The sequence below is a fragment of the Gekko japonicus genome, unplaced genomic scaffold, assembly GCF_001447785.1.
Source record: "Gekko japonicus isolate JY-2015 unplaced genomic scaffold, Gekko_japonicus_V1.1 scaffold5030, whole genome shotgun sequence".
Taxonomy (NCBI): Eukaryota; Metazoa; Chordata; class Lepidosauria; order Squamata; family Gekkonidae; genus Gekko; species Gekko japonicus.
The window spans coordinates 48,620-60,081 of NW_015160985.1; the positions used below are offsets into that span (position 1 = coordinate 48,620).

The 11,462-nt window shown below is 50.8% G+C and overlaps 1 protein-coding gene across 1 annotated transcript in view; it reads left to right on the forward strand.

The window, feature by feature from the left end:
• Positions 1–4,888, forward strand: part of LOC107122479 (peptidyl-prolyl cis-trans isomerase FKBP1A-like) — a 27,571-nt gene extending 22,683 nt beyond the window's left edge. The window contains exons 4-5 of the mRNA XM_015425584.1: positions 2,928–3,092; positions 3,986–4,888. Coding sequence (XP_015281070.1) covers positions 2,928–3,056 — 129 coding nt within the window. The 3' untranslated portion in view covers positions 3,057–3,092; positions 3,986–4,888. The remainder of the gene's footprint in view (positions 1–2,927; positions 3,093–3,985) is intronic.
• The last annotated feature ends 6,574 nt before the right edge of the window (positions 4,889–11,462 follow it).

Here is an 11,462-nt window from a genome sequence, read left to right on the forward strand (position 1 = left end):
TCGCACACACTACTGCCAAAACAAGTCTCCTCCATCCTATAATTATGCATTTGATTTTTCCTACCTAAATGCAGAACTTTACATTTATCCCCATCCCATTGAAATTCATTTTATTTGTTTTAGCTTATTTTTCCAGCCTGTCAGGGTCATCCTGTATCCTACCTCTGTCTTCTACTGTATTTGCTACCCCTCCCAATTTAGTATCATCTGCAAATTTAGTAAGCATTCTCTCTATCCCTTCATCCAAATGGTTGATAAAGGTGTTGAACAAAACAGGTCCCAGTACAGATCCTTGAGGCGCTCCACTTGTCATTCCTCTCCAAGAGGCTGAGGAACCATTCGCAAGCACTCTTTGGGTGTGATCTGTCAACCAGTTACAGATCCACCTAACAGTAACAGGATCCAAACCATATTTTTCCAATTTTTCAACAAGAACATTATGTGGAACCTTATCATAAGAACATAAGAGATGCCAATGTTGGATCAGACCAAAGGCCCATCCAGCCCAACACTGTATCACACAGTGGCCAGAAATACCAGGGGCCATCAGGAGGTCCACCAGTGGGGCCAGGACATCAGAAGCCCTCCCACTGTTGACCCCCCCCCCAAGCACCAAGATGACAGAGCATCACCTGCCCCAGAGTCCCTATCTATACCTTGTGGATAATAGCCCCTGATGGACCTCTGCTAAGGGGCCATCAGGAGGTCCACCAGTGGGGCCAGGACATCAGAAGCCCTCCCACTGTTGACCCCCCCCCCAAGCACCAAGATGACAGAGCATCACCTGCCCCAGAGTCCCTATCTATACCTTGTGGATAATAGCCCCTGATGGACCTCTGCTCCATATGCTTATCTAATTCCCTTTTGAAGCCGTCCATGCTTGTAGCCGCCACCACTTCAAAAGCCTTACTGAAATCAAGACAACCCATGCCTACAGCACTCCCCTGACCCAGCAAGGTAGTAACTTTCTCACAAAAAGAGATAAGAGATAATACTAGAGTCCCTGTCTGCGTGCTCAAGGAATTTGGGGCGTGAAGCCCGTCCCATCGTCATAATTTTGAGTTCTGCGTAAACCGCCATCGGATTGGGTCCCCATGCCCTTTTAACACCCTGAACGCTTAGCAGGGAGCTTGTTGGGGAATGTGTCATGCTAGAAAGACCCTGGACTCCCCTCTCTTTCCACATCTTTGCTCGACACGGGTCAGGAGGAGGTGTTTGCCGCTAAGCGTCGCCTGCAAGGACCCAGCCGGACTCTGTGTCTCCTGCACAACTGTGTTTGATAGCAGCTTGATACCTGGCAGCGGCCTTGTGTGTGTGGTGTTTGCTTGGGGGGGGGGTCATACCAGCGTCCACCCCTGCTGACCTGGCTGCTACCAAGGGGGCTTTAATATCCGGGGTGCGGCAGAGCGAGCAGAGAGACGGGAACCCCAGAGTGCCATGTATCCCTTGGAGACAGCGAGATTTTCAGGGGGCGAAGCTGTCATGAGTCAAAGATCCCTTCGTCAGACCCGACAAAGGGAGTTTTAACTCTTGGAAGCTTAAACCCTGAAAATCTAAGGAGGAGGAGGAGGAGGAGATTGGATTTATACCCCCGTCCTTCACTACCCGAAGGAGTCTCAGAGCGGCTTACAATCTCCTTTCCCGTACTTTCCCCCCACAACAAACACCCTGCGAGGTAGGTGGGGCTGAGGGAGCTCTCTTGAGAACTGCCCCTGAGAGAACAGCTCTGAGAGAACTTGTGACTGACCCAGAGTCACACCAGCAGCTGCACGTGGTGGAGGAGGAGTGGGGGAATCAAACCCGGTCCTCCCAGATTAGACTCCACGCTCCTAACCACTACACCAAACTGGCTCTCAAGAAGAAGAGGAGGAGGAAATCGGATTTATACCCCACCCTTCACTCAGAGTTTCAGAGCGGCTTTCAATCTCCTTTCCCTTCCCCTCCCCACAACAGACACCCTGTGAGGTAGGTGGGCCTGAGAGAGCTCTCTCGAGGACTGCTTTTGAGAGGACAGCTCCAAGAGAACTTGTGTGTCAGGTCCCCAGTCAGTTCACTCTCCACACACACACTTTTGGCAGTGTAATGCTTTATTAGAGAGATGAGATGCTGTGGGTTCAGAACCTTTGTTCGGACTGGAGCCCAAAGGCAGGAAATTACCACATATAGGTAAACCCCCCAGATCCCATTCATTCACACGTCAGGCATTTCTATAGCAACCCAGACAGATATACGGTCGCTCTGTCTAGCCTAGCCCGGCATGGAAATCTCCAAGGACAGTCTCACGAGAAACCATCTTGGGGCTCCCGTCAAGATGTTACAAGCCATACTCCCTGACGCTCTAACAACACACATGGCCCGCCCCCCCAGGAATGTCACATGGCAAGCGAGGGCAGAGGTACACTGATAAGATGCAGGAAGGCGAAAAGCGAAAGCTAAAAGTTCAACAAGGCTAACAAGAACACAGAAGGCCTGCTTATGTGCCAGGGCATGACGTTGTGACTGACCCAAAGTCGCACCAGCAGCTGTTGGAGGGGGGAGTGGAGAATCAAACCCGGTCCCCCCAGATCGGAGTCCATGCTCTTAACCACTGCACCAAACTCCTCCGAGGTGGTCCTGGACTCAAATACAGCTCTTCCACTGCAGACCAAGACGGATACCCTTTCCCTCCGTATGCCCCTGGGTTTCCAGTTCAGTTTGGGAAATCCCTCTGTCTCTCTCCGGCCCTGTTCCCAGCACCACGGAGTGGCAAAATGCAGTGGGCGGGGTCAGCCTTGACTCGGAGGGTGCGCTGTGAACTTGGTGGCCGGAGAGAGCCTCTGTGCGTATTCCGGTAGCAGCCTGCGCCTTCCTTCCGTGGCACGGACGTCCCAGACTGTGGCTCAGCCGGACGCAGCGTCTCTCAACCGTCTGCTCTGTTCCTCCCACAGATGAGTGTCGGGCAGCGCGCCAAGATGACCATCTCGCCAGACTACGCCTACGGCCTCACCGGCCACCCGGGAATCATCCCCCCTAATGCCACTCTAATTTTCGACGTGGAGCTTATTAAAATGGAATGACAAGAGGCACCGCTGGTCCTGTGTCCCTGCTCCGGGGTAGGTGAAAGAGACTCGGTCTGGTGCCCGCCGGGAGAGGCCACGTGGGAGAGCGGGAGGCATCTTTGGGGGTGGTTGTCGGGCAGCAAGGCCTGTGCCCAGCCTAGGGTCAGTGTTTCCTCTAAGCTGAGTTAGTGTGAGCCAGCTCACAGTTTTTTAGCCTCCGGCTCACACATTTTTTGTCTTGGCTCAGGAAGGAGGGCTCCACAGGAAACTTAACTTATGCAGTAGCCAAATTGCTCTCTCACAGCTTTAATGCCAGTAGCTCACAAAGTGGACTTTTTTGCCCACAAGACTCCACAGCTTAGAGGGAGCATTGCTCCAGAGCAAACTAATTTATGCAGCAGCCAAATCCCTCTCTCATGACTTTAATGCCAGTAGCTCACAAAGTGGACTTTTTGCTCACAAGACTCCACAGCTTAGAGGGAGCATTGCTCCAAAGCAAACTAATTTATGTAGCAGCCAAGTTGCTCGCTCACGACTTTAATGTCAGTAGCTCACAAAGTAGAATTTTTGCTCACAAGACTCCACAGCTTAGAGGGAGCATTGCTCCAGAGCAAACTAATTTATGCAGCAACCAAATCGCTCATTCACAACTTTAATGTTGGTAGCTCACAAAGTAGAATTTTCGCTCACAAGACTCCACAGCTTAGGGGGCGCATTGCCTAGGGTGTGTCTTGGAAGAGTGCCCGGGCGCATGAATCAGATTGGCACTCTTTCCTCATGGGAGGGGGGGTAAACAGGAGATTGAGAGCTTCCTGGCAAGACCGGGTTTGGCAGCCGATACAAGGTTGCCTTGGCGACTAATGGGTTCACCGCCTTGGATCGAGTGGCTTCGGAGGTGTCGAATCCTCAGGGCAGATTTCAAGGCAAGCTCTCCTTTGTCCCGACAGGTTTGGCACAGGACGGGAATCCGGAAACCTCCTTACTTCGAGAGGAATGCACACGAATTTGTATGGAGCTTTCCCCGGCTTATCCACTACACTCTCGGCGTAACCCTCCAAACCCCGGTTTGAACGTGTTTGGATCACTCAGCTCTTGGCTTCCGACGCCTCCTTTCTTGTCCTCCCCCGGCCTTTTCCCCCCCTTTGCCGTTTTTTGACATTGTTAAATCCACATTGCTGTAAAACCTCGGCTATCTATTTTGTCGGTCAGATTCTTTAATCTTATTTGGGGGGGGGGAGAGGTTGGGGTGTTTTTTTTGGCGTAGACTTGAGTTGTGTGTGATTGAGCATTTGCTAGTTTTACGTCTGCCGACCGGTTCACTTTATATAGGAAACGATTGCGCGAATACGGCAAAATCTCACCCTTTTCTCGCTGTTGCTTTTTTGGGGAAGTTTCATCTGTTGCGTGGAACTGATCCGCCGCCGCAAAGCCGTACGAAGCAGTCTGAGGAGCGGTGGGGGGAAGCCGCGTAGTCATAGGATTTGATACGGTTCTCTGCCTGAAATTTGGGGCTCACAGCCACTCCCTCCTCCCCCAACCCCGTGGCCTTTCCTCCCTTCAATCTTGGGGGAAAGGGCAACTTTCACAGTGACACAGCAGTAACCTTTTTATGCTGGGGGGTCGTCCTTGCTCATCCACCCCCGAGTTATGGATCTTCCCCCAACACCCCCTTGCCAATCTTTGGTGTCTTTTCTACTGGATTTTCAGGACATTTTTAACCTCTAGCTTTCTGAATTCCACAACTAGCTAAATTCCACAACTTTTGGAAGGTGCTGTTCTTTTTTTTTTTTCCCCTTTCCCCTTTTAGGGCACGGGGACGAATCCAGCCTTTCCCCCAGCCTATCAGTGCAGATATACTAGAGAGTTCTCTACGGAAACCTGATGCTGGTCATCGCAGCTTTGCAGACACCCCCTGGGGCAGTGCACCGAAACACACACCCCCCCTTCCCAGGTTGTCAGAACCGACCTCTCTTTTTCCCCCCTGTAGTGATTTTTGGTAAGAGAATTGCCGCTGCTGACACTTCCTCCACCGTCACCACGTCAACACATAGAGTTTTATTATTGCAATAAAAACGCTTTATGCTGGCTTTTCTCAATTCCTCGGTGTCTTGTCTTTTCCTTTTGTAGCAACTGCTTGTGGGCCTTCTCATTTCTGAATCGTCAAATGAAAAGGTGGAAACTCTTCCAGAAATTTTTTAAGAATAAGAAATTGCAAGTAGATAAATAGGTACCACTTCGGTGGGAAGGGAACAGCGTTCCGTGCGCCTTGGCGTTTAGTCATGACGGACAACCACGGAAACGTCTTCGAACAGCGCTGGCTCTTTGGCTTGGAAACGGAGATGAGCACCGCAACCCTAGAGTCGGATTCAACTGGCTTTCGAGCAAGGGAACCTTTACCTTTTACCTTTAATGATACTCATAGGCAGTGTTCCCTCTAAGCTGAATTAGTGTGAGCTAGCTCAGTTTTTTAGCCCCCGGCTCACACATTTTTGTCTTCGCTCAGGAAGGATGGCTCCAGAGCAAACTAATTTATGCAGTAGCCAAATTGCTCACTCACAACTTTAATGCCAGTAGCTCACAAAGTAGACTTTTTGCTCACAAGACTCCACACCTTAGAGGGAACATTGCATAGGAGTATATTAAGTATACTGAATGTGTAAACACATACAGCACTTCAAAAGAACGTAATGCACATCATAAAAAGGTAAAGGTTTCCCTTGCTCGAAAGCCAGTCAAATCTGACTCTAGGGGGCGGTGCTCATCTCCGTTTCCAAGCCGAAGAGCCAGCGCTGCCTGAAGACGTTTCCATGGTCATGTGGCCGGCATGACTAAACGCCAAGGCACACGGAACGCTGTTACCTTCCCACCGAAGTGGTACCTTTTGATCTACTTGCAATTTCTTGTTTTCGAACTGCTAGGTTGGCAGGAGCTGGAACTAGAGACGGGAGAGCTCACTCCGTCATGCGGCACTCGGGTCTCGTACTGCCCTTCTGGTCTGCAGCTCAGCGTCTTAACCTCTGAGCCACCGCGGCCCACTAATGCACATCATAAAGTCACACAAAGCACAGAATGATGATTCTTAAAGTAATACAGTCCAAAAAAGTCCACAAGCACAAGCCCTCCTAGGAGCAATAACAGTCCATAGAGAAAACACTGCCGAGTATACCCCGATGGTATTGTACGTAATATTAAGAGTGTTTTCAAAGACGATCCTTCAACAAAGGGTATAGTGAGTCAAGGTAGGTACAATGACCCTGCACAAATCAAAATGCTATTTTGTATTACGTGGAGCCCAAGGGCTCTTGGCAAATTATCTAGCCCTGCTGGATCAGACCGGTGGCCCATCGAGTCTAGCATCCTGTGTCACACAGTGGCCAACCAGTTCCTCTGGAGGACCAACAACCGGGCTAAAAGTCCGAGGCCTTCATAAGAACAAGAGAAGAGCCCTGCTGGATCAGACCAGTGGTCCTTCTAGCCCAGCATCATGTACCACACAGCGGCCAACCAGTTCCTCTGGAGGGCCAACAGCAGGGTAGAGAGGCCGAGGCCTTCATAAGAACATCAGAAGAGTCCTGCTGGGTCAGACCAGTGAGGGTCCTTCTAGTCCAGCATCCTGTCCCACACAGTGGCCAGCCAGTTTCTCTGGACAGCCAACAACAGGGCAGAGAGGCCGAGGCCTTCATAAGACGCTCAGAAGAGCCCGGGTGGATCAGACCAATGGTCCATCCCGTCCAGCATCCTGGCTTTCACAGTAGCCAACTAGTTTCTCCAGAGGGCTATCAACAGAGGTCAAGGCCTTCCCCTGATGTTGCCTCCTGGTTCTGGGATTCAGAGGATTAGTGCCTCTGAATGTGGAGGTTCCCCTGTGCCACCATGGCTAGCAGCCACCGATAGACTTACCCTCCGTGAATCTCTCTAATTCCCTTTGAAAGCTGTTTATTCCTGTGGCCATCACTACGTCCTCCGGCCGTGAATCGGACATTTTAATCACTCGCTGTGTTAAGTCGTATTTACTTACTTACTTACTTACTTACTTACATGGGATTTATATATTGCCCATGACCCCTAATGGGTCTCAGAGCGGTTTACAATGAACTACTGCGTAGTTAATATCTAGCTAGGGCCACAATTTTCCTGGGGAGGGGATATCCTACCAGCACCCATGCGGCATAGTCCTCCTTCCTCTCTGGCAGCCTCGTTGTTCCTTTCGGCGATCCGGATGGCTGGCGACCAAGTCCGAGCAGGCTCTTGATGATTTTTTCTCCTTCGGAGCGCCGCTGCTTTCGGGCGCAACTTCCGCAAATGTCCCGCCGGCTCCTGTCATGCTGCGTCCCACGTCACCACGTCGCTCCGGCTCCGCCTCCACTCAATTCGGCCGCCGCCTCCCTGAATCGCTCGACTCTTTCCGCCGCCACCTCTCTCGTCTCTCTCGTCTCTCTCCGCTGCTGCTGCCGGCCGCACTCCCGGCACAGAGCCAGGAGGAGGGTGCCCCCTGCCACCATTCCTCTTGTTGTTACTAGAGCCGCTGGGTTGGCGGGAGCTGGGCCAGGGGCCAGGGGCTCAACCCGGCCGTGGTGGGGATTCGAACAGCCATTGTGGCTGTTCGCTATTGATGTTAACCGCAGGTGTCGTACTGCCTGCGCCACCGCTCCCTTCTGCCTGTTCTGAACCTACTGCCCATCGGAGCCTCTGCTTTGCATGTGGAAGGTCCCAGGTTCAATCCTGGGCACCTCCAGTTTGGAAGGATCAGACGAACGATGTTGTGAAAGATCTCTGCCTGAGGCCCTGGAGAGCAGCTGCCAGCCCGAGCCATCAATACTGACCTTGACGGGCCAAGGCTCTGATTCAGCAGGCAGTGTGCTTGTGTGCCGTTTCTGAAATATCATCAGGAGAAGCCTAGGCGTGGGGTTCGGCCAAGGGCCAGGAAAAGGTCGGTGGCGGTCGGTGGCCTTTCTAGTACCCTCTGTACCCAGACAGATGCCCTGTAACTCCCCCCCACCCACCCCCCGGCATGCCCCTGCAGACAGCTCCAGGCTGTTCCAAAAGCAGACACAGAGAGTGGGAATTGAGGCTGAATGCAAATGGGCCTGTGAGAGGAAGGAAGCAGGTTTTATTTTGACACACAGACTGTAGCCTTTCTGCTCGGGAGCGCCGGAGCCGAATGAAGAAGATGCTCCCGCCCAGCAATCTGGCGCTGGCTTTGGGAGTGTTGGTTAGGGGTTTGCTCGCCCCCACAAGGGCATAATTGCATCATGGGAAACCTGTTCTGCTCTCTCCCGCGGCCTGCTTCTTGATGTTAAAGGCAAGGACATGTGTCTTCCCCATCAGCCCCACAGTAAGGATTGGGAAATTGGCACCGAGGACCCAGCGAGGTCCGGTAGGAGAGCCAAGACTCCAGGGAAGACAGAACGCTTGCTGTGAGCTCCTGATGGTGGGGGAGGACGCCAGTTTCTGCAGCGGGCGCCGTGCCCGTCATGCTCTTGGGCAGGGTTGTGCCAATTACCATGTTCTGTGCAACAAAATGCTGGGAGGGCGGAATGCCGCAGGTCTGGGAACGTCTGCTCCATTTAAAGGCAGGTTTAAGCGTGAAGGCAGCAAAGACGGAGTTGAAATTTGGTGGTATCTGAAGTCACAGATGCCGGTGGGGGCGGGCTGGGTTTCACTCCTTGGCATCCTGCCCCCCCCCCTCAATGAAGCAAGTATTTTCCGTGCAAAAAAAGTCAACGTTTAATTACTTCCTCTAGACCTTGCTAGTTTGGTGTCGTGGTTAGGAGTGTGGACTCTAATCTGGGAGAACCGGGTTTGATTCCCCACTCCTCCACTCGCAGCTGCTGGTGAGACCTTGGGTCAGTCACAAGTTCTCTAGCAGCTGTTCTCTCAAAGGCAGTTTCTGTCAGAGCTCTCTCAGCCCCACCTACCTCACAGGCAGTGTTCCCTCTAAGCTGAGTTTGTGTGAGCTAGCTCAGTTTTTTAGCCTCCGGCTCACATATTTTTGTCTCAGCTCAGGGAGGATGGCTCCAGAGCAAGCTAATTAATGCAGTAGCCAAATCGCTCACTCACAACTTTAATGCCAGCAGCTCACAAAGTAGGATTTTTGCTCACGAGACTCCACAGCTAAGAGGGAACATTGCTCACAGGGTGTGTCTGTTGTGGGGAGGGGAAGGGAAAGGAGTTTGTAAGCCGCTCTGAGACTCCTTTGGGTAGTGAAGGGCGGGGTATAAATCCAATCTCTGCGTCTTCTTCTTCTTTTCTACTGCTACAGACAGACTAACACGGCAACTATTTCGTTGTGAGCAGCAACTCTTCTTTATTAACATTTTTTTAAAAAAAATGTATTTCATTTGGCCAGTCAGTATGTCACAATTTGATCATAGCCTTCCAAGTCTATTTTTCTTTTTTTATGTTTAGGATTCATACACAACTTGTCTGGCCCGAAAAACAGATGTTTCATATTTACATTTCTAATGTGTGTTGTTTATTTATTTATTGTTGTTATTTAGATCAAAGAAGAAGAAGAAGAATCGTATGGGATTGTCTGTAGTATAGCCAGGAGATCCTAAGAGTGTCTGGCAGTCTTAAGTTCCAGCTCTTTTAGCATTATGCACCACTAGGTGGTGAGCTAGTCTTATTTTCGGGGGCTGAGAGAGCTCTGAGAGAGCTGTGACTGACCCAAGAACACCCAACTGGCTTCATGGGGCGGAATGCAGAATTGAACCCAGCTCTCCAGATTAGAATCGCCACTCTTTACCACTATACCACACTGGCTCTCCACTGAAGGAAGACCCTCTGGGCCAAAATGCATTTGAACTACAGGTTATCGTATGCGTAACCAATATTTGGTCTTAATTATTGTTCGCAAAACTTATGTTTGTCTCTGTATGCTCTGTGGATGTACTGTGAGACTTACTACCTCTTCGTTTGGATCTACGTTCTATGTATGTTTTCAATCTGTAGTTATTGTGTACTTTGTACTAAACAGATGTATTTTGGTCTATGTTTTAGCTCAGGGGTGTCAAACATGCAGCCCGGGGGCCGAATCAGGCCCCTGGAGGGTTTCTCTCAGGCCCGCAGTGGAGCTGGCTGTCTTCTGCTTCTTCTTCTAGTTTTGCTGCTGCTGCTACTTCATCGTAGGTTTGCAGCTTACAGAAACACACCTGGACAGCATACTCAAGATTGCAACAGCACAGACATTTCGATGCAATAATTCAGAGCAAGAGGTGTCAGTTATCAGACACGGTTAAATAAACAAAATATTGCAAGAGTGCTCATGTTTGAAGCATGTTTTTATTTTAAGTTAAAAAAAACACCCTTTGTGTTTGTGTCCTTTATAAAGTTTATATTTCTGTCACCTGGCATTGCATTTTATGACGCACATGGCCTGGCCCAACAAGGTCTCATTTATGTCAGATCTGGCTCTCCTAACAAATGAGTACGACACCCCTATTTTAGCTGCTCAACCTCCTAGGTTCCTGACTTGTATCTCAGGTTGCGGTGTTTCCCCCCCTCTTTTGCTGTTTCCGAATACTTTTGTCTCGCCAGGCTCACGGGTTTCATCAGGTTCACTTGAGGATCTGGGGCAGCTCCGTTGCCAAGAGCTTAAACCCAAACACAAGACGTCTCTCACAAAGAACAAGCCCGAGTCCTGAGTGGTGTTCTAGTCCGGGGGGGGGGGAATGTCCCCCGCCCTTAACCACATAGGCAAAGCTTCAAGTTCCACAGTAAGCAACTGACCGTTCACTCCTCTGAACTGGGCTTTGTAAGGTGCCTGAAAAGCTGTTGAGAAGATTAGCTAATGAAGGCCGATTAATCGCTCGCAAATCTCATCAACCCTGCCAAAGCTGTAAAGGAGTCAAGGGAGATTGAAGCTGCACCGGACTGGAACCGGGGAGCGGAATGGATCTTTCCTCCTTCTATAGCAGGCCCCTCCACCAATGTTCCCTCTAAGCTGTGGAGTCTTGTGAGCAAAAATTCAACTTTGTGAGCTACTGGCATTAAAGTGGTGAGCGACTGATTTGGCTGCTGCATAAATTAGTTTGCTCTGGAGCCATCCCTTCCTGAGCGGAGACAAAAATGTGTGAGCTGGAGGCTAAAAAACTGTGAGCCAGCTCACACTAACTCATCTTAGAGGGAACCCTGCCCTCCACCCCTGGGGCTTGCAGTGATTGGCTGTATAGTATACAGTGCTGCAGCTGGATGGGGTGGATGGAAGCGCTTTCCACTAGTGCCAAAAAGAGGGGTCTGGAGTCCTGAAGCCTCCCAAGAGCTCAGGGTTTCTAGTTTCCTGAAGGTCTTGAGCACAGGCAGGGCTATTTTTGGGCAGGAACGCACAGGAATGGAGTTCCGACTGGCTCCCGAGTTGACCACGCCCAGCAGGAACTCATTAGCATAATGGGCCACACCCAACAGCAGGAACTCATTAGGATT